Here is a 25155-nt window from a genome sequence, read left to right on the forward strand (position 1 = left end):
GAACAAAACACGAACAGCAGTTAAATGACAGAACTCTTTGGGCCTCATCTGATATGGAGGCATGATCTTTGTAGCAATTCTGAATTATTAAGTTTCTCTGAATGCACAGATCGCTCAGTTGTGTTTCATGCTTTACTAATCTGAGCTCAGACAAACTTCAGAGGTTTGCATACTTTTCATCATGAACATGGTCACTTGGAAGAGGAAAACACAAATATCCACAAATCAGAGCAGGCAATGGTTGTCGTACATACAGCAAAAATACTGGGTAAACAACACTAAGAACAAGGAGGATAAAGATGCACAGCACAAAACAAGCTTCCTTACCAGACTCCAATGGTTACATCCTCCTCTGGCTGCAGGTAATAGTTACAGGTGTGGTTTAAACCTTGATCCTGTGGTCTTTTCAAGTCAATGAAATACGGGACCCTCACTGAAATACAAAAAAAGGGAAAAAAGCCTGATAGAATATGAAACCTTTCATTTTATACCTTTATTTTCTTTAAAAACTGCTTTTTTTTTTGCTCTGGAAAATTGTACAAACTGGTCCACTGTGCTGAGAAGACCTTATTCGTTTTGAGTGTAAGGATGAACTGGCTACAGCTGTGACTAAAATATGAACATCAAAGCAAGCAAAGGAAGAAGGCACAATCAATCAACACAACAGGGAGCAGGCTAAAGTTAAGAAGTAGAGGAGACAAAAGTTTCCAGTGGCACACATTTAACTATCTCTGCACAGTCTGCTTTGTAAATATCCTAGATACAAGACAGTCACTTCTCGGGGGTCAGTGGGGTAAGTTAGATGATTTGGTAAACCCCTTACTGTTTGCATTGTAGTTGTAATGGAAGTTATTGACGGGACAAAAAGCAGATCCCAGAGCTGTAATGTTTCAGGATGCCAAGTGGTTTCAAACTCTATAATAAAAAAACCTAAAAGAGATACTGCATTATAGTGGCAGACACCACATTGCTCTTGTCCTGCAAGACAATGCTGTCCTCCTGAGCCTTTGAGAAGGACATGCAGTTCATTAGTCCACACTCCAAAGACTACCAAATTATTGTCGTATCTCACAGACACCGCAGCATTTAAAAGAGATCATATTAAGTCAGAAACCTGATCTCCTCAGGAAGACATCCCTGAAAACAAAATCATTACACCTTAGTTCACCCTTTCAAGTATTTTATGATCTCTAACTTACACAACACACAGTTGTTCACTGCTTGGTATATTCAATGACTGAAATATGAGAAGTATCAGGGAAGTCAAACATCAAACATTTTTAGCACTTAGTTTTCCATTGCTTGGAAAAATCTCATGGACACTGTGTGATGTGCTAAATGAGAGGATGTGCTCAGTCTAAATGCTTCCTTTTCCATTATCAATACAATATGGCCTCTTCAAGCAGCCCCTGACACGCCCAATACCAAGAGAGATGCTATAGAGACCTACTGAGAGCATCAAGCAGTTTTAAGGACTATGTTTTCCCAGTGATTCAGGCTTTAACCACAAACTTGAGCTCCACTTCAACAGAACCAGGAAGTCTGTCTCCTTAAAAGTTAGTGGCATAACAATTAACATACCAAAAATTTTGTGCTATTGACACACAAAGAAGCAATGAGAATGGTGACAGTCATATCTCACTTCACCTACTCCACACACACCCCCAAAAAAAAAAAGGAAAAAAGAAAAAAAATTACTAAACATTCCAGAAACATGGAAACCAGGGCAGACAACAGCTAATATTAACCTGAAAAATACAGCCCCTTAAAACTGCAAATGTATACCTGTGCAAGTCTGCTTGCTTTTATGTAGAAGCATGTGGAAGGGTCCCAGACAAAGCATGCACACCAGCAGAGACCAGTTGGGTCACTGCACTGTCACCACAGAACTTGGTGACCCTCTCACTAGCATGGTGGATCCTCAAAGAGGACGGTAAGTTCTGCAGTTGAGGTCTGGACAGGCACTCAGGTCACTTCTAACAATGCTCTGGGAAAATCAATCAACCTCTCTGTGCCTTGATCTTCCCATTTGCCAAATCTGTTAGGACTTTCTTGCCAGATTTCATATTACAAAAAGATATGACACACTAAATGTTAATAATGGGGACTAGGTAAGCATCTACCTCAGAACAAGAGAAAAATATAGTATGGGCAATTTTTATGTGTGGCATTTATCACTGGGATAGTCCACCTATTCTACACACATAGACAAACAGATTGCCATCATAATCATAAAGGTGTACATCACATGAAGACTCAGCACATCAAGAGGTTTGCTAGTGACGTATTTTATAGCTATTTGGTACCACTTGCAACACATCACATGACAAAAATCACATGATTTGTTAATCATACCGATACACTAAATTGCTAGTCTGTATTTATAGAAATCTCACTTTTCAGAAGACTTCCAGTGGAGCCAGCCCAAGATCTTCACCTGTATGCCCGTGCATCTCATAACCTAGAATCAAAGTCTGTCCACAAGAACAAATCCAGACATTGGTTTGGTTGCTAACAGCGGGAGTGCTGCTATCAATTTATCTTTAGCTATCTCAAGAAACAAATGGAAGCACTTTCTCTTGAAACTCTGTGATAGTGCTTTGGAAACAAATCCCAAACTACACAGAAGGAAGAGAAAAAGATGTCTGAAGAGTAGTTATTTATATTCAAGAAGGTGAAAAACCGGACAAACCCTACACCACTTCTCTGAAAGAGAAATGTCTCTCTCTGGCAGAGAATTACTCAAACATGCCAATGTTGTGTTATAAAGCACTTTGTATTATGGCAAACAGTTTTTCATGGGCCTACTGTCACAAGAAAAAGCTGACTGCCATTATATAAGGCAGTAGGAACAATGTTGCAGAGATAGTCGTGCAAGTACTAATTCAAGAAAGTGTTATGGGAAAATTATTTGGGTCATTTGGAAATGAACAGAGGTAGGAATTTCAGGGAGACATAATGAAGCTCTGCAAGGGCAAATTAAGATCATCACTGAAAAAGCAAGGTGATGAAAATGGAAGTAACCTGCAATTATTCACATTACCTAGCTGTCAGTTTTGACAATCAAGGCACAAGAGTTGTGAACACTTCACAGAAACCACAATCCAAGGTGCTACAAACGTCAATGCCTGGAAAACAATTCACTGGATTTAGTTTCACTTGCTTGCTGTATACTCAGGCAACTCTGTTGAAGCCTTCAGAAAAACACATTTGACATTACCCCATTTTCCTGAAGGAGACCTTTTTGGCTCAAAGTCAACTTCAGTTTGGTCACCATATTTATATAAAGACATACTACAAAGACCACTAGTACTAGTTGACCACTAGGAGCATGTTATCCAAATGACAGTGAGAAGAACTTAAAACCTCTGAAAATTCATATGCTTCACCAGCTGTACTCATGGAAGGGGAAAATGAAGGCAAGCAAATGAAAGACACATAATTCCCCTTCACCCCTCACCCATGCCAATAGACTGAGTCACTTACCAAAGTTCAGGAAGACCAGCTTTGCCTGAATAGCAGGGCAAAGTTTTACTAGAAATGGAATGGCTATGTACACTCCCAGCAACCAGATAATTAACTTCCGCAATCGAAACCACAATCCATGTCTCCTGTGTAAAAGAAAAGAGGGAAAAAAAAAAGATCTGAATACAACAGGAATTTTATTATGCAATTTTCACAAAGATCGGTGTGCTTGGCTTATTTGAAAACCTGGTCATTCACTATTTAAATAAAACTAATCTTTCATCAATTTATGTAGCCTAAATTGCTTGAGAAGCAGAAGTGACCAAACTGTCAGATGATGGTATGCAGCCTAGAAAAAGGGAACAGAAACTCCCCATGGATTGTGTTTTACAACACTTTGTAACAAGAGCTTTTTCCGATGATTTAATACACCTCAGGACCCCTAGAAACATGTATGTTTGTCTCCAAAAAGCAGTCTGACTGCACTTCCTGTTTAATTCAGTATCAGCAAGATTTTTTATGAGTCAGATTTTCATATTTTGAGGAACTATGTGTAATGAGACTGATAAAATTATCTCAGATCTCACATGATCTCAGGTACAGACTGGAGTACACATTCCACCTTGTCCAATCAAAAAGGTACATACTTGTCAACACCCTGGAGAGCAAATTTTTCAAAGTTATGAAACATCATGATAATATCTTATCTGCAAATCTTTCTAAGCTATAAAACATTATGAAATTTCCAATCTACAGCATCATTCTCTATGAGTCTAGACTGAGTTTGGAACAGTATCAGCAAGACCTTTTTTCTATTTTCTCCTAAGTATTCTGAGAGAAAGGTACAACAAAAAAACTCCTAAACAAACAACACCAACCCCCCATTAAACAAACAAGAAACAAAACCAAAACAAACCCCCCAAACAAACAAAAAAACAACCAAAGGATCACACAGCAGCCGGTCAAGATTTTTTTCTGAACATACACTTTATTGCCTCAGAATAATTACCACCTAAACACTCATGTGTGTATTTACATATGTATGCATATATACATAAGGCATACTTCTGATGATCTGTCTGAATAACTTTTCACGGGCAGAAATACTGAGGTCCTCAACTACTGTTTCAGTCAAGAAGCAAAATGCATGTAAACCCTTCAGGCAACACAACTTTCCACCACAGGAAAGTAATGAGCAGGAACGTTACACACCAGTGAACAACCAGTTCTTGGTATCAGGAACTGCTGGCAGCTGAAATCAAAGATCAATTTTTCCAGGAGATACAAAATTATTAATCTGTTTGACAATTTTAGGAGCTGAGAGAATAAATTCACTCCAAACTAGCATTAAGAGGGTTCAAACACTGCCAGCTAGTTGAAATTATCAAATAGAGTATCTGAAAACCTTTTTTTAAGCCTTTCTACAAGAGATGAGTGTCAAAACAGAACTGGGATGGAACTATTTTCATCATACTCCAAAATCCTCAAGATCCCAACAGCTTTTGTAGCCCTAGACTAAAGTCAGGTCTCTCAGAAATAATTTTTCAGCACAGTAAAAAATAAGAAGGGAAGTGATTGTGCCCATGTACTCAGCATGGGTGATACCATACCTCGAGTACTGTGTTCAGTGCTGGGCCCTTCACTACAAGAAAGACATTGAGGTGCTGAAGCAAGTTAAAAGAGGGGCAACCAAGGTGATGGAGTGTCTGGAGAACCAGCCCTGCAAGGAAAGGCTGAGGAAATTGGGAGTGTTTAGTTTGGAGAAGAGGAGGCTGAGATGAGATCGAGAGACCTCATTTCTCTCTTTCAACTACCTGCAAGGAGATTGTAGGGAGGTGGGTGCTGACCTCTTCTGTCCAGTGAACAATGATTTGACTAGAAGAAATGGCCTGAAGATGCACCACGAGAGGTTTAGACTAGATGTGAGGAGTGATTTCTTTACTAAGAGAGTAATTAGGCATCAGAATGCGCTGTCCACAGAGGTGGCAGAATCACCACCCCTGGAAGTATTTAAAAACCATGTAGATGAGGCACTTCAGGACATGCTCTTGTTGGTGATACAGATATTGATATACATATATTATTGTGTGTGTGTGGGGATATTTACAGTTGGACATAGTGATCTTAGAGATCTTTTCCAACTGTGCCAATTCTGCAATTCTGTGATATTCCAGTCCCTAAATACACACACAAACCTAACAATTCTGAGGAAAAAAACCCATATAACATCTTGCTTGGACTGACTGCAACTGACCACAGCTCTTTACTCTCTAATTAAAATCAGCTCTCCACAACCATCCCCATGTTAGCACTTACTGCCTAATTCCATTGCTGAAAAAGATTTATGGGAGAAAAGGGGAGGAGAGATTACCGAAGGGTAGCAGACATGTAGTTGCTGAACAATAAGGGTGTAATTTAGTTCTCTTCAATGGCAAAAATCTGTCCTTTTGTTACATTTTTTTTGGTCTCATTTGACTGGTTGCTCATAGTTAACACAACCTTGCAGTTTCCTTTTGCCTCACATGTGAGAGGTGACTCTGCCATCACCACCCTCCCACTGAGAAGGGTAACCCAGGTGAGCTACCAAGCACAACAGGGCTTTCCAGCAAGCTGTCCCACCTAGGGCCCAGATCCTGCTGCAGCCAAACAGAGCTCTCCTGGGAAACTTCCACATACACATGGATTTCAATTCTACCGAAAACCTCCACTTGTTTAGAAAGGTAACAGAGTCTTAGAAAGGTAACAGAGTCAGATCTGAAATCCTCCAGGCACAACCAGAGCATATCAAAATACAGGCTCTTCAGATGTCAGGGTTACAAAAGCATGTAGCATGACCAAACCATGAGCTGGAACCAGGAAATGCTGAAGAAGACATTGTTCAAGCAATGCTGTTAGAGCTCAGGAATGGTTTTATTTTCTCTTTTTTAGAGACATCTCATCCTTTTCTCTGGTACCCCACACCAAATGCTAATCAGCAATGTGATGTTTACACATCATCTCCAGGGAGATGTCTACTTAAAATGCAACCAGGGCAAAGCCTCTACTCATCAACAAACAGCTTCGCTTCTCCTGATAAACCCAAGACAACATGTCAAAATACTGACACTGCAAAATTATCAGATAAGTCTTTAGTGAGCACTTGAGATAAATAAAACTGCTCTTGCTCTGCAGGAAAACTATAAATAAATATAGGAAATGCCCTGCACAGGGAGCTTTGGGTGTGCTCAAGCAAAAGCAGCAGGAACATACACTTTCCACCCAGAAACTCACATCAGTCTTCATTGTAAAATAAATGTGACTTAGAAAATACACAGCTGCAAATTGATGACAGTGGAGGGTATCATAAGCAGATTATGGGAACAATAAAAGTAGTGTCCAGTAAAACAAACACATCAGCCCAAAGTCACCCCCCCAAAAAATTTTTTTAAATCTCCACTGACATCACATCTTCTCTCTTCATTCACCAAAGGCTTGTGCTCAACTTCTAGGTTCCGTCCAAGTGAAGGCAAAATCTGAAGTAGCTTTTGCTTCACAGAGGTTTCCAAGGTAGATATGAAAAATATATTTACTTCCCAGACACTTAAATCTGGAAGAAGAAAGTCTTTTCTGCCAGTGTGACATCAAACTTGGAAAATTTTCCAGGTAATTTACCGTGGACGAAGGTCCTGTATTCACTCATAACAAGCATATTTTGCATGTGGGCAGATAATAAGAGTTGATGAGAAGATGCAGATGCTGCTCTCCTGAATGTGCTTATGAATGTGCTTCTCCTGAATGACAGCTTCTCCTGAATGTGCTATCTTTACCAACAGTAAGGGAACTGCAGACAATAACTTCCTTCATCTCGCAATAGAAAACAACAACCAAACTAGCATTTAAGTACTGACACACAGCAGGGGTTTAAGCCCCTGGTCCACAATCACTGTGTATCTGCAAAGAGCAGCTGAGACAAACAAAATTCCTATGGGCATCTTTCAAATAACAAGACTTGTGTTTCTTCCTCCTTTCCAACAAACTCCAGAGAGTGTCAAATAACCATATTACTGTGGCATGTTCTGCATGCAGATTCTGATAAAAATCATGTCCCCTGCAGAGTACCTGAATCACTTCTGCAACAGTAGGACACCACAGGAGTTTCCATTAGGACCCCCTTATCAGCTGTGCTACAAGGGTGAAAAAGGGCAGGTCAAGGGCGAAACAAGAGACTGATAACATCAGGCCTGCAGTCAAGCAAGAACAAAATTTATCAGAAACACACACACACACGCACTGGGCTTGCACTCCCCAAAAAGATATACAGACACACACATGCATGGCCCGTGGCCTTTGTCATCTAGGACAGGCAATGGTAAAACAAAATGCTCACAGACACTCCTGTATGAGACTATGTTTGTTTAGTCAATGCTGTTTTCTGGCTTGCTTTGGTGTCCTTCATATCAACAGCTGCTCAAACCACACCTAGCAATCCTTTCCTAGCAGGAATTCAGAGCATGGAACATGGAGAGACAAAAGCATTTTTATTCTTGGTCACGCAAGGTACCTCCTGATTAACAGGTGATTTAAGTGACTTTGAAAGTGCTAGAGAAAGAAATAAGTAACATCATAAGAAGAGCACATTGCCCTACTTTTCTAAGAAAAAACGTTTTTTTTTTTAGTCCATACATTCATCACCAAAGACAAGGATCAAGAGCACAACAATCAGGAGGTAGACTGGTATGGGTTTTGCTGGGATGAAGTTAATTTTTTTCATAGTAGCTAGTATGGGCTACATGTTTTGGATTTGTGCTGAAAACGGTGCAGATAACACAAGGATGTTTTTGTTAGCACTGAGCAGTGCTTACAGAGGGTCAAGGACTTTTCTCTCTCTCACAGTACCCCACCAGCAAGCAGGCTTGGGTGCACAAAAAGTTGGGCAGGGACACAGCCAGGACAGCTGACCCTGACTGACCAAAGGGACATTCCACAGCATTTGATGTCATGCTCATAAAACTGGGGGAAGAAAAAGGAAGGGAAGGTTGTACTAGTGACAGGCTTCATCCTCCCAAGTAAACATTGGGTGTGATGGAGCCTGGATTTCCTGGAAATGGTTGAACACCTGCCTGCTTATGGGAAGTTGTGAACTAATTTCTTATTTGCTTACCTTGTTCATACAGCTTTTGTTTAACCTATTAAACTGTCTTTATCTCAAGCCATGAGTTTTATCACTTTTACCAAAACCAGCATATGGATGAAGACATAGGCAAAAAACTGAGGGTCGGAGGGAGTTTAAAGGACTGGAGGTAATTCAAATAAACCAAGCTGTACCCAAAATGACATATTCTACAACCTGGAAACTGCAACTGAGACCACGTCAGGCACCCAGCAGTCACACACAGCGCAGGACAGCCCACACATCATGTCACTAGCAAGCCTTCCAGCCTTCCTTGCTAGCCTTTCTTTAAGCAAAAGGTGGTTTCCAGCCCAAGAAGAATCTGGAAGAGCATTCATTTTCCCTTCCTACAGGAATGTCTGGATAGTGGCATTGCACAGGGCTATCCTTCTTACAGGTCCTGAAGGGTGAAAGGGTCACCCAATCACCCTATCTTTCTCCTCCCTCCACACAGGCTATCGGAGCCACCCAAGCTGATTAATATTTTATTTTACTTGTTCCCTGCCAGAAAAAAAAAAAAAAAGGAAAAAAAAAAAAAAGGAAAAAAAACCAACCTATAAACCTTCCAACTGTGTGAAAACCCACTCAGAGCATCTTAGCTCCTAAATGGGAGGTCACAGGCAGGGGGGGGTATCTTTTTCTCGTCTGGTTTGCTGCAAAACCTGCCTTACCTGCAACCAAATGCAAACTGAAAAGATGGTCATGTCAAAGGGTTTGTCCCTTCCTGGCTTCTGTTCACAGTGGAGGAAGCTGTATTGGCAAAAAGCCAACCACATGATTCTTTTCTTTCGAGCCCAGCTATGCAGAAATCCCCTCAATGAAAAAGTCTGCAGTCAGGCCTTATTTCTGCTTCATGGTACAGAGAGCAGGGATATTAAATTAGAGAAAATTCATCCAATCTCAAAAAGGGATCTTTCCCCAAATTCATAAAAACCAGTGGGAACATAGCAATACCTGCCAGAACTCTTATAATCAGAGTGACTGTTTCCTCCCCTTTGGCATTAGGATCCTTTTTAACGGGATCAGCTCACTGCAAAGCAATTCAAAAGGAAAACACATAAGCCCCAAACTCATCTTCCAATCCCAGGGATTTAGCAGTTACCTAAAAAAAAAAATCATAAACCACGGTTCTCAAAACAAGACACAAATGTAAAGTTTTTCCAAGCTTGTTTCATAAAAGAGCTCCCAAAAATCACTGACATAAAACTGCATGGATATCTGCAGACTTATACTTCCAACCAATTCCTAAAAGTCTTTGCTCTTGGAAAGATCTGGAAAAAAAGAAGAAAATCATGTCTACCAGATTCTTTTAGCATCTCCTACAAAAAGTTCCATAAAATAGCGAACCTTTGCTTTTACTGAATGTTCTAGTCCCTTTCTCAAAAACTGAAGTGCAGAATAGCATCATCATTTCAGCACTTCTACAAAAGAATGAAGATAGTACATTGTAAAGGCCCATGCAGAGCATGTTTTTGCAAGGGCAAAGGACTTAACGATTTTTCAAGCATCCAGCTGCAGAATAAATTGTTACTGACATGTCACAGACACTCTCCATGTCTGTGAAGGACACAGTTTACTTTTTGATGTTGCAATAGACAATCTGATCTTTCAGCTACAGGGATGAGACAGAAAAGTCTGGGCATCTATGTGTTCTTTGACAGCTACTATATTTCATGTATATATCCATCTGCACACAAAAGCAAGCATTAACAGCAAGAAATGTTAGATCTGTTACTTGGAAATATCAGTGAATTAATTCAAAGTAAATTTCCATTCTGTGCCATCACAGAAGATCCAACAGCCTAATTCATACTTGATCCTCTGGCTTTCATCACTGTAGCATCTAAAATGTTCTTCAACTTAAGCATGCAAAATCAGATGCTTACAACATTTCAGTCATGTCATGGATACCTGAACAGTGAAGAGGTTATAAGAGATACCCAGAAGTCACCCATTCCATTGCCCCACCCTACAAAGGACACCACCTGAAATAGCTGTCAGCTTAATTCCTCCCACTGACTGCTGGCAAAGTGCAACAGCCCACGCTTCATGAACGTCTGACAGTGCAGAGAAGGGACACATGGAATAAAGTTCACACAGGTTAGACCAGGTGACTTGCCACTGAACAGTGATTTTTTCCCAGGAAAAGAGAAGGGTACCAATGTACTCCAAAGGCTGAGTAAAGATCTACACAGTAGGTAGAGATAGAAAAAACTATTCAAATCTCAAAATCCAGCTAAGCTACTAAATAGCTCTATTTACACCAGTGAGAAAGTAGGAGGGGTGGGGGCAATTAAAATACTAAGTACACCTTCTTAAATAAAAAGCTAGGATGGAGCATTGCATTCAAGTCTTCACTGGCAGAGATCCAGTCCAGGAAAAGCTACTTCACCCCACAGTTCCCACCAGCCTACGTAGTTTCTACCCAGAAGTGAAGAAGTTGTGATGTTCTTTTAAAAGACACGTATAGCAGGAAAAATGGGCTTTTTCAGCAGCAGAAAGGCAACTAATTTAAAACCTACCAGTTTTCATAAAAAAAATAAAACAAACCTAAAACCCCCACAAAAACAGAAAAGAAAGACAAGCTCAGTTTTTTTGAGAATTTTTTTTCAAACATGCAGGCTCCACCTTCAGGTCCCTCACAGTATATGACAGCTTATTTCTTTAAACAGATACACCACCAGTGTTGGAAAGTGAAGGTGTCCCAACAAAAGCTCAATATTGTCACGGAAATGTCAGTAGACCCATAAAACCTCTTGAGTCAGCATTTGGCAGGAAATTCAAACTATTCTAACCATAGAAAAACTACTGCCAACTACTGAAATGTATTTTTTCTTTGCTGCTATTGTAGCAACAAATGCTTTCATGCTTTTTTTTTTCTGAATACTACGCTGCATTTCTAAAGCACAGCAGAAAGCTTTTATAAGCACTAGCTTATTTCTCTGTTCATAGCACTATCACAGAAAGACAGAGAAAGCTGCAAGCACAGCTCCAGAAAAGTACTGCATGTCAGCAAACAGAACCTGAATATTTTGTCTATACGCTAACCAGCACTTTCAGCATTCCACCCCTTATTTTCATTAATAATGTCCCATGTAACATCAGTCAAATTCCTACTGATGCTGCCTTCCATTAGGCCTCCTGAATTTCTATCATCTTTAAAACAATTCCCCTACAACACCTATCAGTCAGACTCTAGATGGGTAAACTATGCAATTTAACCCACTTTCCATTCACTTGCACACCCATGCAGCCTGAAGTTTGTGAATGTTAATGTGTCCACAAAAGAAATCAGTCACAGGAAAGACCTGAACCTGTATCCACATCACCGCAGATACATGCAAACACATATAAAATTAGCTTTTCAAAGTGATCGCTTTGTAGAGATGGTTTAGCAGTTATGGTGGAAACACCTGTCTAAAGAATGAGCCTCCAAGACCTTTTCTTTTGGCAGTGGCATCATCTTACAGAGACTGTGTAACTGTTATCTTAGACACATTTGTAGTTCTAAGGCTTGGACAGTAGGCCCAAACCAGAGATGACCTATAGATTAATCCTGTCCTTATACAGTAGTGCTGAGGTGTGGACAACAGGCCCAGGCCAGGGCTGCCTTGTAGGGAAATAGCAAATAATAATTGAGCTTGTGTCCTTGTATACAAAATATAATTGATATTGTATACTTGTATTAATCATTAAAAACAATTTATCAAAAATAAGTATCTTGATGCTTCAGGAGAGGATGTTAGAGAAAACCCTGCCAACCACACCCTGGACTCTGGCCCAGTCCTGGTCATGATTAGTCAGGAGATGAACCAGATGTTTTGCATAGTGTAATATGCAAAGTCATCCTGACTTCCAGGTTGTTTAATATAGAAGGCTGGACCCCCTTGCAGTGAGACTTTGGATGCCTCACCTACGGATGGGTGCACCATGTAGGATTTTCCCACTTGCTGGAAAGGGCTTTCCAAATCCTCACTGCAACTGGGGCTCCCCAAGCAACTGCTGATCTGGATGATACTAATGTATGCACGTGGTGATGTCTCTCTCAATCACTATCCTTTCTCTTATGCAGTAAAGATTTGATACATTACCCTGCATATTTTCTGTCTGCTTTAGGTACTTTGTTCTGTATTTTTCTTATTTACTTGTATTATTCAGTTATTACCAGTAAAACATGTCTACTCTTTGCACTCTGGTGTCCAAGTTTCATTACCATCCTCAACGGGCAAAACAACATTCCTTCTCAGCAATGTCCTTTCCCTCCCTTCATTACAAACTGTCTATTCCCTAACTCTTCCCTGAGGCTTCCTTAAGCCATTTCCACTCCAAAACAAGCAGTTGCCTGGGGGGCATCACTTTTTGGTTGGGGTAAAAGCTTCATGCAGTTTTGTTCCAACTATCAGAATGCCAATGAGTTTTGAAATTTCAAGCTTTCAAACTCCCCCGGTCTACCACTTTATTATCTGGCTCCTCTCTTACAGCCCAAACTCTCACTTAGACTGCTTCTCTGCCTCCTTCTGATCAATATGAAGTGATGAAACACTATCTTGAGACAATATAGAACAAGAAGGAAGTAATTTAGCTAGTCATTTACAAGAACTCAGGTCTGTCCCTTCAAGAAATACAACTGCAAAGTAAAGGAAAGCACCTCAAAGAACTGTGTTTTTCAGAAAGGGCCAGCAAGTTCCAGCTATTGAGACCTTAATAACTATATTTCAGCCTGTGAAATAGTGAAAGATCTTGGGTAGGACCTGCAAGAATCAAGACTGCAACCATAGTAAAATGGGGAAAAGAAGACACTGTTGATCAGGCAGTCAACAGCAATGAAATGCATGAGATGCTCATACAGGGACTCACAGTTCAGAAGGGAAAAAATTAGTTCCATAAAGTGAGAGAAAGGCACAATGTACAATGTTAATGAACAGAAATGATGGAGCAACCTGCAGGTAATGTATGGCTCTTTGGCAATGAAATATGCTTTCAAAAAGCAAAGCAAATAAAGCAAGGTAGGGAAAGGCTCACACAAGCATTTACACACCCTATTTATACACCCCACAGGGACATGGGAGCTACACCTAACTTCTTCCCTTCAAGCACCCTGTCCCTTCTCAATGCCTGTGCCTTAGGGTCTCCTGTTCACAACCACCATCTGAGCTGACCACCCCTGAAAGGCAGTAACAACAATGCATGTCTAATTAAACCACTGTCCTCTGAAGGACAAAAGTTTGGAACATTAGTCCTAATAACTTACATTTTAATTGTGTGAAATCTACATATGTATTACAACCTAGGGCTCAAGAACAAGTTGAACATCCACCAATATAGCACCAATTTATTTAAAACATATAATAAAAGCATAGCTTCAGCAACAGCTATGTTACTTCTCAATTCTTATCTAAAAAGGTATTATCATTACTGCAAATTGTGCATGACCAGATTAACCTGAAAACTGTTCTTGAAGAAGAAAGCAGCAGATGCTTCTGTTATTTTAAGCATGTAGCAAACAATGAATAATTATACCCTAGGCAACTGAATAACTTGACTTTTGGGACAGAAAAGCAGGCTTGGGAATTAGGGTTTTAAGATTGTTGACTTGCCTTGAATGCATCTTCTGCAGCATTTTGCTAGTGTCAGAACCTCTCAAGTATGAACCATTTGTTTAAATTCTAAGGATCTGCCTTCTCCAAAGCTCCCTAGTAATCCTGCTGACACTAATCAAATCCGAAGTCACCCACATTAGATTTTAGTCGAGCTTGGCATTGAGATACTACTGTGGTGCAAGTACACTCCGTCCACAGTGTTTACTGAATTCTCAAGTTTTCCACTCATTTCACAGCTGACAGCTGGTTTATATTAAAAGCACAGCCCTCTCGCTAGTCCATGAGCTGTGCAACACAAAGCTGTCTGCAAATGAAAGAGGAAAAAAACAGAACAGAAACACATAAAGACAGAAACAGGACCCCAAGTGAAAAACAGGATCTTGAGACCAGTCAAGCTGGATTTTTACTGAAGCATTTCTCAATGCACAGCATTCTCTTCAACTGAAGCTCATTTTCCTCTACCAAACCCTCTTTCACAGGCAGAAGTGTTGGGGTTCACAAGCAAATATTCAAAACCAGAACCAATTTAGACATGTAATACTCCACTCTAGCTCCTAACTGCTGTTGTACATAAAGCCACTTGCCATAGTGGAAAAAGCATACAGTATGGCCAAGCCAGTTCCCCTACCACCACCTAAAACTTGTTAACATATTGTAAATCTGCCAGACTTGCATGAGTGTGTTACCCTTGCAGTAACAACAGGAATACATAGATTTAAACTTTGCTCCTATAGATACACATGTATAAACAGGTCCATATTTCCAAGCTGCACAACTTTGCAAACATAGGAACTTGTTTTCACACAATAGTTCTTGTGAGACAGCCACCAGCCACACAGCTTGAGAATTACCACTACTGGCAAGCTCTGTAGCTCTGGCTCTCCTTTAAACCACCTGAGTAAAAGTCTCATTTGCGTACTGTATTCCTTTTTAATGCATGAAGATATTAATCTTGTATTTATCTAACTTTGAGAGCTCTGCTTTTGCTGGAAGAGATCAGAAGCCACTTCTCCTTGGAAGCCTGAAGAAAAAAAAATGCTTTTGTGTTAGGAGTGATACTGGCATCTTTTAGATGCAGAACACATCATTAGTAATACAGTTTGATTACAATGAACCAACAGTTCCCTGCTAGAAGCATACAAGCAAACAAGAACATTAAGCAATGCCAAAACATTACATATGCTGACTGTCAGCTGAGCACAGTTAGATTTAGCTGGCAGTCAGAGTGCTCTCTGTAATTGTGACCTGTTTAAAAAAGGGAGGCTTAAAAAACGGTGCATATCCATAAAACAACAGCCACAGTCACAGAACAGTTCTATGAACAGATACAGAATCACTGTAAGCCTCCGAGATACCTTGAAGAGGAGGCTATTTTGCATACAGCCAGGAAGATTAATCTGTCCTGCTTTCATCTTTGCAACATTCACATGTCACTCCTACTAAAACACAAGAGGGAGGTAATCTAAGAACACCACTATCTCTTGCTGAGCATGATATGAGAGGAAAATTCTGGGCTTAGAAGGTGTTAGAATATAGAGAAATTCTATATTCTGTTATCTGTACTTAAAGAGATTCAGTATCAATTCAGATACGGACATTTACTGAAAAATAAGTAAAACTGGCCAGTCTAGCAGGGGAAGGATTTTTATATTTAAAATAGACTCCACAAAGATTGAACTACTTCCACTAATTGATCTTATACCCCTTCCACTGGAAGTTTTGCTTCATCTGTTTGCTAAATTTAGAACACAACTGTCTATGCCTGGGGTTTTTCTGTTGCTTTTGTGACTTCTAAGATTTTCTTTCTCTGGTTTGACAGATTGTTTCAAACAAGGAGAGGGCAGCTGTGGGACTTACCTCAAATATCTCAAGTGTTTGTGTTTTAAAAGCTAACTTTCTAGTCTAGCAATCTCTTTTTCACTGCTCTACCACTCCTAAATTACTATTGTTAACATAAAACTGTGTTAAACAAACACTCCTGATTCAAAAAGTAAACACAGACACCCCTCCTTGTTAGCTCAGTTCAATAATAAATGATCAAGGCACTTAACAGAGTCTAAAATTAGAAGAATTCTGCTTGCAAATTTAACTTGTGTTCAATAAGGAAAAGGCAGATTTCTGAAGCTCAGTATTGTACTGTTTTATCAACAATTACTGCTTTGAAAAAAGAGGTGTGTTCCAGCAAGCCAAAAGTGCAAAGCCTTTATCACTGGACAGCCTTACTTCTGGACAGGCAATACTTGTGCCATACCTGTACAAAAGGACACATCACAGCTTGTAGAGGAGTCTACCTGGAGCAACTTGTTAAAACTTCTGCACATTTCTCCACCCTTCTTTCTGCCTTAGGGACAGCTACATTTAACCTGTGTTCTGGTGACTTTTTCACTATTTCACCGGCTGCCTGCACCACACTGTCAACTGCCCTACTCATCAGCCCTCATCAATTCTCTCTTCCTCCCAGTTTTACCAACAGTAATGTTCTTATTGTTGGGATGGCTGATATAAAAAATCATGCACCCTAGAGCCCAAGCATCAATCCCAAGGTAAATCCCCAGTTGTTCCTGTCTCCACTGATCCACTTTTCAACACAGGTAACATGCTCTACATTAGCAAATCCTTTTAGTAAAATAAACTACAGTACTAAATCAAATGGTTTGGAGAAACAACTCTCCCACTGATGCTTTCATCAGCCAGCAGTGATCTTGACAAACCTGTCACATTTTACACTTAAACCTCTCTTCCACAGGGCAGATCTGTTTTCATTAGTGTATATATATTTACCTGCTAAATCTTCTTCCACTGAATTGCAAATTATCTCTTACCATTATAATGGTACAGGCTCCATCTCAGGCTAATGGCTCCTAGGTCTCCTGTTACCTTTTAATACACCAGAAGGACTTTCTTTTAATCTTCTTGTGGTACTGATTCAGTCACAGCTACATTAACATAGCACTCTCACATTACAACCTTACAGAATCTCCCCTGCTTACAATCACTCCTTGATGTCAGAAGCTGTCTGCTACTGTACCACCACCAACCCAGCACTTACATACAGTGCAGCTACCCATGGAGTTTCCAAATCCCAGAGTTTTGCAGGGGAATTCTTGTAAAAGCTGATTTGTTAATTTCACATCCTGGCATGATTATCAAAATAATCTGAACTGCCCTTCAAGTCTGGAAGGATAAAGAAACTTAGGTAAAGCCTCCTAAGAGAATATCACAATGACTTTCCAAGGACACTGGACTCAGCATGCATGACTTCTGCAGAAGTCCTGCTTGGATATGCCAAGCCTCTTGCACATACCACAGCAGTGGATCCTGGAGAGGAAATAATACTACCACAGTTAGTTTTCATGAAAACAACACAACACTGTTTTCACAAAAAAAAAAAAAAAAAAAAAAAGCATATATATTGAATCCTGGAGAAAAATCTACAGACTTGCTGTGTTGACCTGAGACTGCATTTGCAGAGAACTAGGTTGCTGGCTGAGAAGCTACTTGCCATTTATAGCACAAAAGCAAGTCATCCTCAAAAATTAGCTTGTCATAAGTAGACCATTGATTCACTGCCTAAACAAAAACAGCCTGGAAATAGACATGGGGATATCAGAGGAAACATACTGGAGGAAAAAAGGTTATCTAAAGGGAAAAGCAGGTAAAATAACCTAGAACTTGTGCTGATGTTAGAAGTTGAGTTTCGCTGGTCATCCTATAATGCAGCATCACAACCTGGACTGCAACCCAGCCCATGATTATACTCACTGGTATGCCCAAAGGAAGCCAGTGGAGAAGAAAAGAGTGTGACAAAACTGAGAAGACCTCATTCCAGAGGTGATTAAAAAGTTCTCTGGGTCTTAGGAGTTAGCCAGAACCACTCATTTATTGGGAACTTAAGATACACTGAAACAAGCAGATGTCTGCAGTTCCTATCTGCAAAGCAGAAAATTACTTCACGAGAATTACAAAGTAGTAGCAATTAATAACACTGCAGTAATTACTAATTCAGGCATAAGCCATCAAAGCAGATCAACTGAACCCAGAGGCACGCATGGTATCAGAAGTATGGTACACCTCAATGAAAGAGGGAGCTTAAGGAGATTAAGGCAAAACTCAGTCATAACTAGAGGGCAAACTGTCTTCAGTCTGATGCAAGCCTGCTCAAGCAGAGTTCTCCATCAGAAACATCGGGACTTGAGAAAACTTTTCATAGACTATGAGACTGTAGGTTGACATAACACAGCAGATGCAGCAGAAAAATGCTGTGGTCTACTACCAAAAAACCAGAGACTCATGGGAAAGTTGGATCCCCATAAAGACATTTTAGACCATATAGACAGGCCTGCAGGAGGATGCTAAGAGCCTCAAGGGATGCCACAGAGTGTAAACCACACCTATTTAACACATAAAAAACCAAACTCTGTGATGAACATGGTGAAAGAAGATAGGCTTTAGCAGTAACACACTGAGGCACCAAACTTTCAGCTACACATCAACATGACAGCTGCACACATCAATCAGTTCTAAAAAAAATAAACCCAACTTAAAAAACCAATCACACTCATAAAACTAATAACTCTCCTCATTTCAGGGAGTCTTGCTATTTTTGCTGAATTAATTATATGGCTTTGAGAAAGAAGGAGGAGAAGACGAGTGCAAAGAGAATTATAATGGCTGCAAAATGTGAGCAAATTGGAAAGATGATGCAGAGACCAAACACTTAATGCTCCAAACTGCATAACTTGGGAGCAATTCAGAGGCACTCACTTAGCCATAAGCTGCCAAAGTGCCTAACAATGCATGAGACAAAGCAGGATTTAGATAGGATGGGAACACTGAGTTCCCATTCATTAAAAAAAGAGAGAGACCTACGTATGGAAGTAATCACACAATCCCATTTTTGACACATCTGAGCAAAATACTACTGTGCATCTTCAAGAAAATTGTAACAGAACAACAAGAAAAAACCCACAACCAAAAAAAAAAACCCAAACACCACAACACACAGAGCAAGCTGCTTTTACATATTTTATACAAATGAGGAACTGTGATTCAACCTATTTCTTCCTCAGTGGAAGAAAGCAAGTGCAGTGATATCTTTAAAGTGGAAGAGGGCTGATTTAGGTTAGACGATAGGAAGAAATTCTTCACTGTGAGGGTGTTGAGACACTTGCACAGACTGCCCAAGGAGGTTGTGGATGCCCTCTCCCCAAAAGTGTTCAAGGCCAGGTTGGATGGGGCTTTGAGCAACCTGGTCTGATAGAAGATGTCTCTGCCCATGGCAGGGAGAGTCAACTAGATGATCAAACCATTCTGTGATAAGAGACTGGAAAACATTTCACAGCTCCTTTGTGATCTTTGCTGAAAAACTATCAACAACAACTTAAATAGTAGCAGCTACCCAGTAGAAAGGTGGAAATAGAGAAAAAGTTGCATGATTGATGAAATGTCGCTATACAAGCAGCACCCCTGCTCCCTGAAGAGCACCAACATGTAACTGGTTTAACCTGAAGACAGCAAATAAGAGATACAATATCACAAAACTCACTTTGGGGAAAAAAAAATCTTAAGGAAGACTGAGGAAAACAATTAAAAAACTTATCTCTATTACAATGACCAGACTGGAATAATAAAAAGACTGCAAATGCTTCTAGACAAAGTAAGACCAGGAAAAAAGAGGATAGGCCTGGAGTTAAAAGGGAGGGGGAGGAAGGCCATAGATGTAGAGTAGAGATGGCCATAGTTTCTGTCAGGAGGATAGGCAGCTTAAATCCAAAGTGACACAGGAAGGCATTGAGCACTTCAGCTGGAGGGGCAGGATCATACACACCACACACTGTGTTTCACAGGCCCAGGCACACTCACCATTCCAGCAAAATTCAGCTGCATCACAGGGAAAGATACCAGCAAAAAGCTACAGCCTCTTGTCTCCATCACCTCACTGTATTTTCATTTTCATAAAATACCCAGGAAAGAAAAGCACTGAGAAAGCTGCCCACAGCAAATGAGGTAGCAAACACACACTACAATGCAACTGAAATTATACCAAATTGTAAAATACACATGCAAACAGAAAAAAAAATCTAGCTTGGGGGATACACAGGCTGGACAGCCAGTGGAAGGGTGTCAAAAATGCACCTTGCAAGGACCTGTGCCAGGAACAGTGGGTCACTAGGAGTGAAGACAGCTGAGAACTGAAAAGTCAGCCTGAGGGACAGCAGACATCTCCAGAAGTGCAGAAGACAAAAGTGTCAGGATATACAGCTTGCACTCATGGGATTCAGAGCTCTTCACTGCATGAAGAGAGACAGAAACATGTTTTAACATTTGCAGCAAATAAATATTTATAAGAGAACAGGGAATGGCAAAATTCATAGCTCAGTCCTATAGTCTGATTGGGATTAATGAGGCACAGATAAGGACTAGGTCACAGAAGTGAAGGGCAATATACATGTGACTTTGCCACCATGAGCAGGGTTCAGAAGAAATGAGATATGAGAATTTGCTGTGGTATCAATGCCAGTATTAGGCTCCCTTGATTTTTTCTGTTTTCTGTGCTCCTACATAAAGGTTTTCTATATTTAAGATATAGATCCATCTCCTCAGAACAGAGACATTGATCACAAAAATAAGTCTGAACAACTAAGTCAAAACACAATACCACCTTAACAAGCATCTAGCACTTAAACACTGTCAGATGGAAAACACATAGTAATACCAATCTTAAAGGAACAGCCATTCACACAAAACATGCATACCAGGAAAACCAAGCACTGCGTACTGCTTCTTTCATACTGCATTATCACATTTAATAGTTTCAGACAAAGCATCTCAGTACAAATCGTTCAGAGACTTTTAAAGTAGCAAATGGTAAAGTTCCTAGATGACCATATTGTGTTTCTCTGCTATCTATGGAAGGAAAACAGAAATATTTGTATTTGTTCCTTTTCGTTTGTAAGCCATTTAAGAATAGCCACACAGACTACAGCATACATTAACCAAAGTCACATAAATATTATTTATCGGATATCTACCTCCATTACACATACATGCACACACACACTTTCTGTAACAGAGTAGTTCAAATGCGTGGTCACCTCTTCAGCATGGATTTCAACTCCCAGGTGAATTGAGCACAGAGTGATACAACTGGACCAAAACAGAGGGACAAGTATAGTATTAGTAAATCCAAAATAAAGGAACTGCAAGAAAAAGGTGTTGGTGACAAGTAATACTGTATTCTACAAACACTGCTTACATTTACCGTCACGGTGCTCTTTCACCTTTATGGAGGAACTGAATGTGAAGAGAAAGAGCCCACACAGGCTCTTCTGCTGCTCTACAGCCCTGGTCCCTGCTGCAATTACAAACCTCACTGCCTCTGCAGCCCCCTGCGCTCAGACCCACGGGATCTGCCACATGATCGCTTCTTGGCTGCAGATCTATGTAGCTACTTCAGGCTACTGCGGGGTCAGTTTGCTTTTCTAACCAGTGGTTTGTGTTGAAGACAAAAAGAAAAGATGGAAGCCCACATACTAAAGCCAAACATAGGAGGTGTTTTCCCAAGTCTGCAAGAGACTAAATAACAGCACTATGAAACCCAGACAGCACCACTGAGCCATACACAGAATTCACAGCCACCAGAAGTGCTGATTTTAACTATTCCGTCAATGAGCATGCTGCTAATAGTTTGCTGTGGTGGTACCAATCCCTAGCTCCAGATATTATACCACCTCCACCATCCCAGCAACCTTGCAGCAGAGTTTTCACTGCCTTCCAATTTCTGTGAGCTGGGGAGTAAACCCGAAGTAATACATTGAATACAGCACCACAATCATTTACAATATTTTATATACAGTGGTACAAAGAATACTGCAGTAACAACACAACTTTGCATATTAAAACATGAGGATCTAGATGCTCATACAGCAACTCATTGGCCACATAACTGGCCACGATCAGGATACCCCCAAGGGAGGTCCACTGTATACATACCCTCCTTATGTACTTTCTTAAACACCCACTGGTGTCAGCTGACAACAGAAAAATACAGAGAGAGCTAGAAGGTCAGGTCTGACCTGACCCAGGATGGTTGCTGTCTTACCACAAGCCTATTTCTGGGCATCATAACTTCTTCTGCCTGGACCTCTCATTCCTGCATGCTCAGCTTTACACTTCAGCAGTGTATTTTTTATCTAGTCTACAAGACCCAGAAATATTGCCTGCAGTCAGCTGTCTGAAGGCTTAGAAGGTGAGGAAGTCAAGGGAGGGTTCACTGAAAGACGATAAAAAGGCAGATGACCTAGCCCAGGGCAGAAGAAAGAGGAAACATCAGAAGTACACAAGTGAGTGAGTGGTCCACTTAGCAATATTACTCAGCTACAAACACACCATTTTGGCAACACCACACTGGATAATCTACAGGACTCTTTTGGAAACAAATAAATTTTAAAAAATAATAATTCCTGAGATGTGGAGAAGGGAAAGTGAGCTCCAAACAAGTAAGTCTGTCCTACAACATCCAGAGTTTGAGAAACATTGCTGCATAGAATACAGCACCTAACCCAAAAAGCATGAGAGGGGGGTAAAAAAAGCCCCAAACACATGTAGGACCTTCAGGAATTTCTGAAACAGGCTTCAAAGATTCAACAAGGAGGAAACTGAGGAAGATGTGCCTGATGACAATTTTTAAATGTGCAAATGGAGAACTAAATACAAGAAAACTTTCTGCTGACAGAATGTGTTTTCCCTGCTTTTAGCTTGGCCTTTACAATACTGTGTATCTAACAGCTGTGCTATGTCTGGTTTTCACTGAGTACCTGCCTGTCAGACCAAGTGAACAGCCTGCACTATGTGCTCTTAGGGCTTCCTCAATCCTCATCACTGAAGGAAACATTTCCACTTTACTGAAAAGTGCTTCAAAGTCATCTGTAATGTTGAAGCTACTGAGACATCATTGAATTATCATTGCCCTTAGAAGTTATCCCGCTTGACAAATGGAGCAAATATGCTGAATTTTAAAATGTTACAAAAGCAAAAGCACTGACAGAGTCTGATCTATTGCACAGTCATTGAAATGTAGAGATCAACACAGCACCATTTTCAATTGCCAAAAGCTTGTCATAACGCAAACACAGTGCTGACAACATCCTAAACGTTTACCTCCAGGGCATAAAATTGCATAGCTATTACCCAATAAAAAAGTAACATTTTAAAGCCTCCATCTTCAAACGTGATACAAATCCATGTCACTAGCAGGAAAGTTATTTTCAGATATTAATTTTGTCTATGAGAACAGAAAAAGTCACAGAAAATTTACCAGAGAAACAGACACAATGGCTCATTTTCTAGAAATCCACCAATACGCATTTTTTTTAAACAGGCATGGCAATTTGGCTTAATCTGTCCAAACCACATAGCTAGTTTGACCATTAAGTATTCCTCATACTTCAAAACACAAAGCACCACACCGGCATCGATGAAACTAGCAGGTTACATCTTTCCCTCATTAGCCCTCTGCAACTCTGAGTTGGTCTTCACTGTGTATAACATCCCCCCAAAGTCTTACACGAAGAAGGTTCTAGCAGGTAAGCACCTTCTATTTTTACAAATTTTATTTTTTATAGAGGAACACAAACATTTTCCCAGTTGCAAACACATGTGAAGTCCCTAAAATGTTAACACAGCTAGCAAAAAGCTACAGATAAAGACGGATTTCTAACACAGCCATACATAAAAGCCTCTAAGTATATTTATATTTTATTCATTTATAGAAAAGAGCTCACTTTGACAGGCACCATTCTTCCATTAAAAGAAAAAATAAAACAAAAAACAAAGACAACATTCTACCTACAGGCCCCTGGTCTTCCACAGATAACCTCTGATGGAGAGGATTTTGTGCTACCATTTTTTTCAGGCAAACGGCTGCCTGTATAAGAAGGGGCTGGATGAAGGAATGCTCAAGAATGAAAATCGAATCCTTCCAGCCTTTGCTGGCCAGATCTGGGTCTGCAGGACCCGCTACCACCCCATTCTCTAATTAGTTATTTGTACCGAGAACTCAACAGCATCCGAAGGGACGGCACCTGCTCACCCGGCACCCAAAACCAGAAGTGCAACCGAAACGGAAAACCTGAAAAAAACCCACCATGGACTCCCACGTTTTGGTTCGCCCCCGGAGGATATTCGGCTGCTTGCGGTGCTGGGGAGGGGAGAGGGCATTCCCAGGCCCTTTCGCCCTCCTTGAAAAACACAGCCCCGCTCCCACCGCCACCTCCCACCCTGCCTCCCAACACCCGGCCAGGGGTGACCGAGGCCCCACCCGCCGGCAGCCCCCGGTGGTCTCCCCGGGGGAAGGGGAGGACGGAAACGGCGCTGCGTCCGCAAGTCCCGCGGGGGCGATGGGGTGGGCCGAGGCCGGGGGTCTCAGCAACACGGAGCGAAGGGCGCGGAGGAGGATAACAAAGCCCGGCGCAGGGACGCCGCCACAGGGTCGCTCACCTGCCCAGCGGTCGCTTCATGCCCGTGTCGGCGGCGGGCAGGCGCAGGCTGTGCCTCAGGCTGCAGCCCTTGTCGAGGGGCGCGGCGGCGGCGGCGGCGCGCTCATGCTCCACCGTCACCGACTCGTTACGCTTCCTCATGCCGGGGCGGCGGCGGCGGCCCGAGACGGCAGGAGCGGAGCGGCCCCGCGCCGCCGCGCCGCACCGTACCGTATCGTATCGTACCCCAACCGCGCCCCGCCCCGTCCCACCACGCCCCGCCGGCCTCCCCGCCAATCCCCGCCTCTGGAGCGGGCTTGCGACAAAGGCGCCGCTTGCCAACACTTCATGCCAGGGACCGCGTCGCCATCTTTACTGCGGGCAACGGCGCCGGCCGCCATTTTGTTAGCGGCAGGAGGCGGAGCCCGGAGGAGCGGGTGAGGGGCGATCGGGGAGTGGGTGGGAG

The 25155-nt window shown here is 41.3% G+C and overlaps 1 protein-coding gene across 1 annotated transcript in view; it reads right to left on the reverse strand.

Annotated features, from left to right (window-relative positions):
- The window catches only part of ABHD12 (abhydrolase domain containing 12), a 43018-nt gene extending 18086 nt beyond the window's left edge, over positions 1–24932 (reverse strand). The window contains exons 1-3 of the mRNA XM_030447745.1: positions 24712–24932; positions 3487–3611; positions 328–433 (exon numbers count right to left, since the gene is read on the reverse strand). Coding sequence (XP_030303605.1) covers positions 328–433; positions 3487–3611; positions 24712–24851 — 371 coding nt within the window. The 5' untranslated portion in view covers positions 24852–24932. The remainder of the gene's footprint in view (positions 1–327; positions 434–3486; positions 3612–24711) is intronic.
- Positions 24933–25155: the final 223 nt, after the last annotated feature.

The sequence above is a fragment of the Calypte anna genome, chromosome 3 (assembly GCF_003957555.1).
Source record: "Calypte anna isolate BGI_N300 chromosome 3, bCalAnn1_v1.p, whole genome shotgun sequence".
NCBI lineage: Eukaryota > Metazoa > Chordata > Aves > Apodiformes > Trochilidae > Calypte > Calypte anna.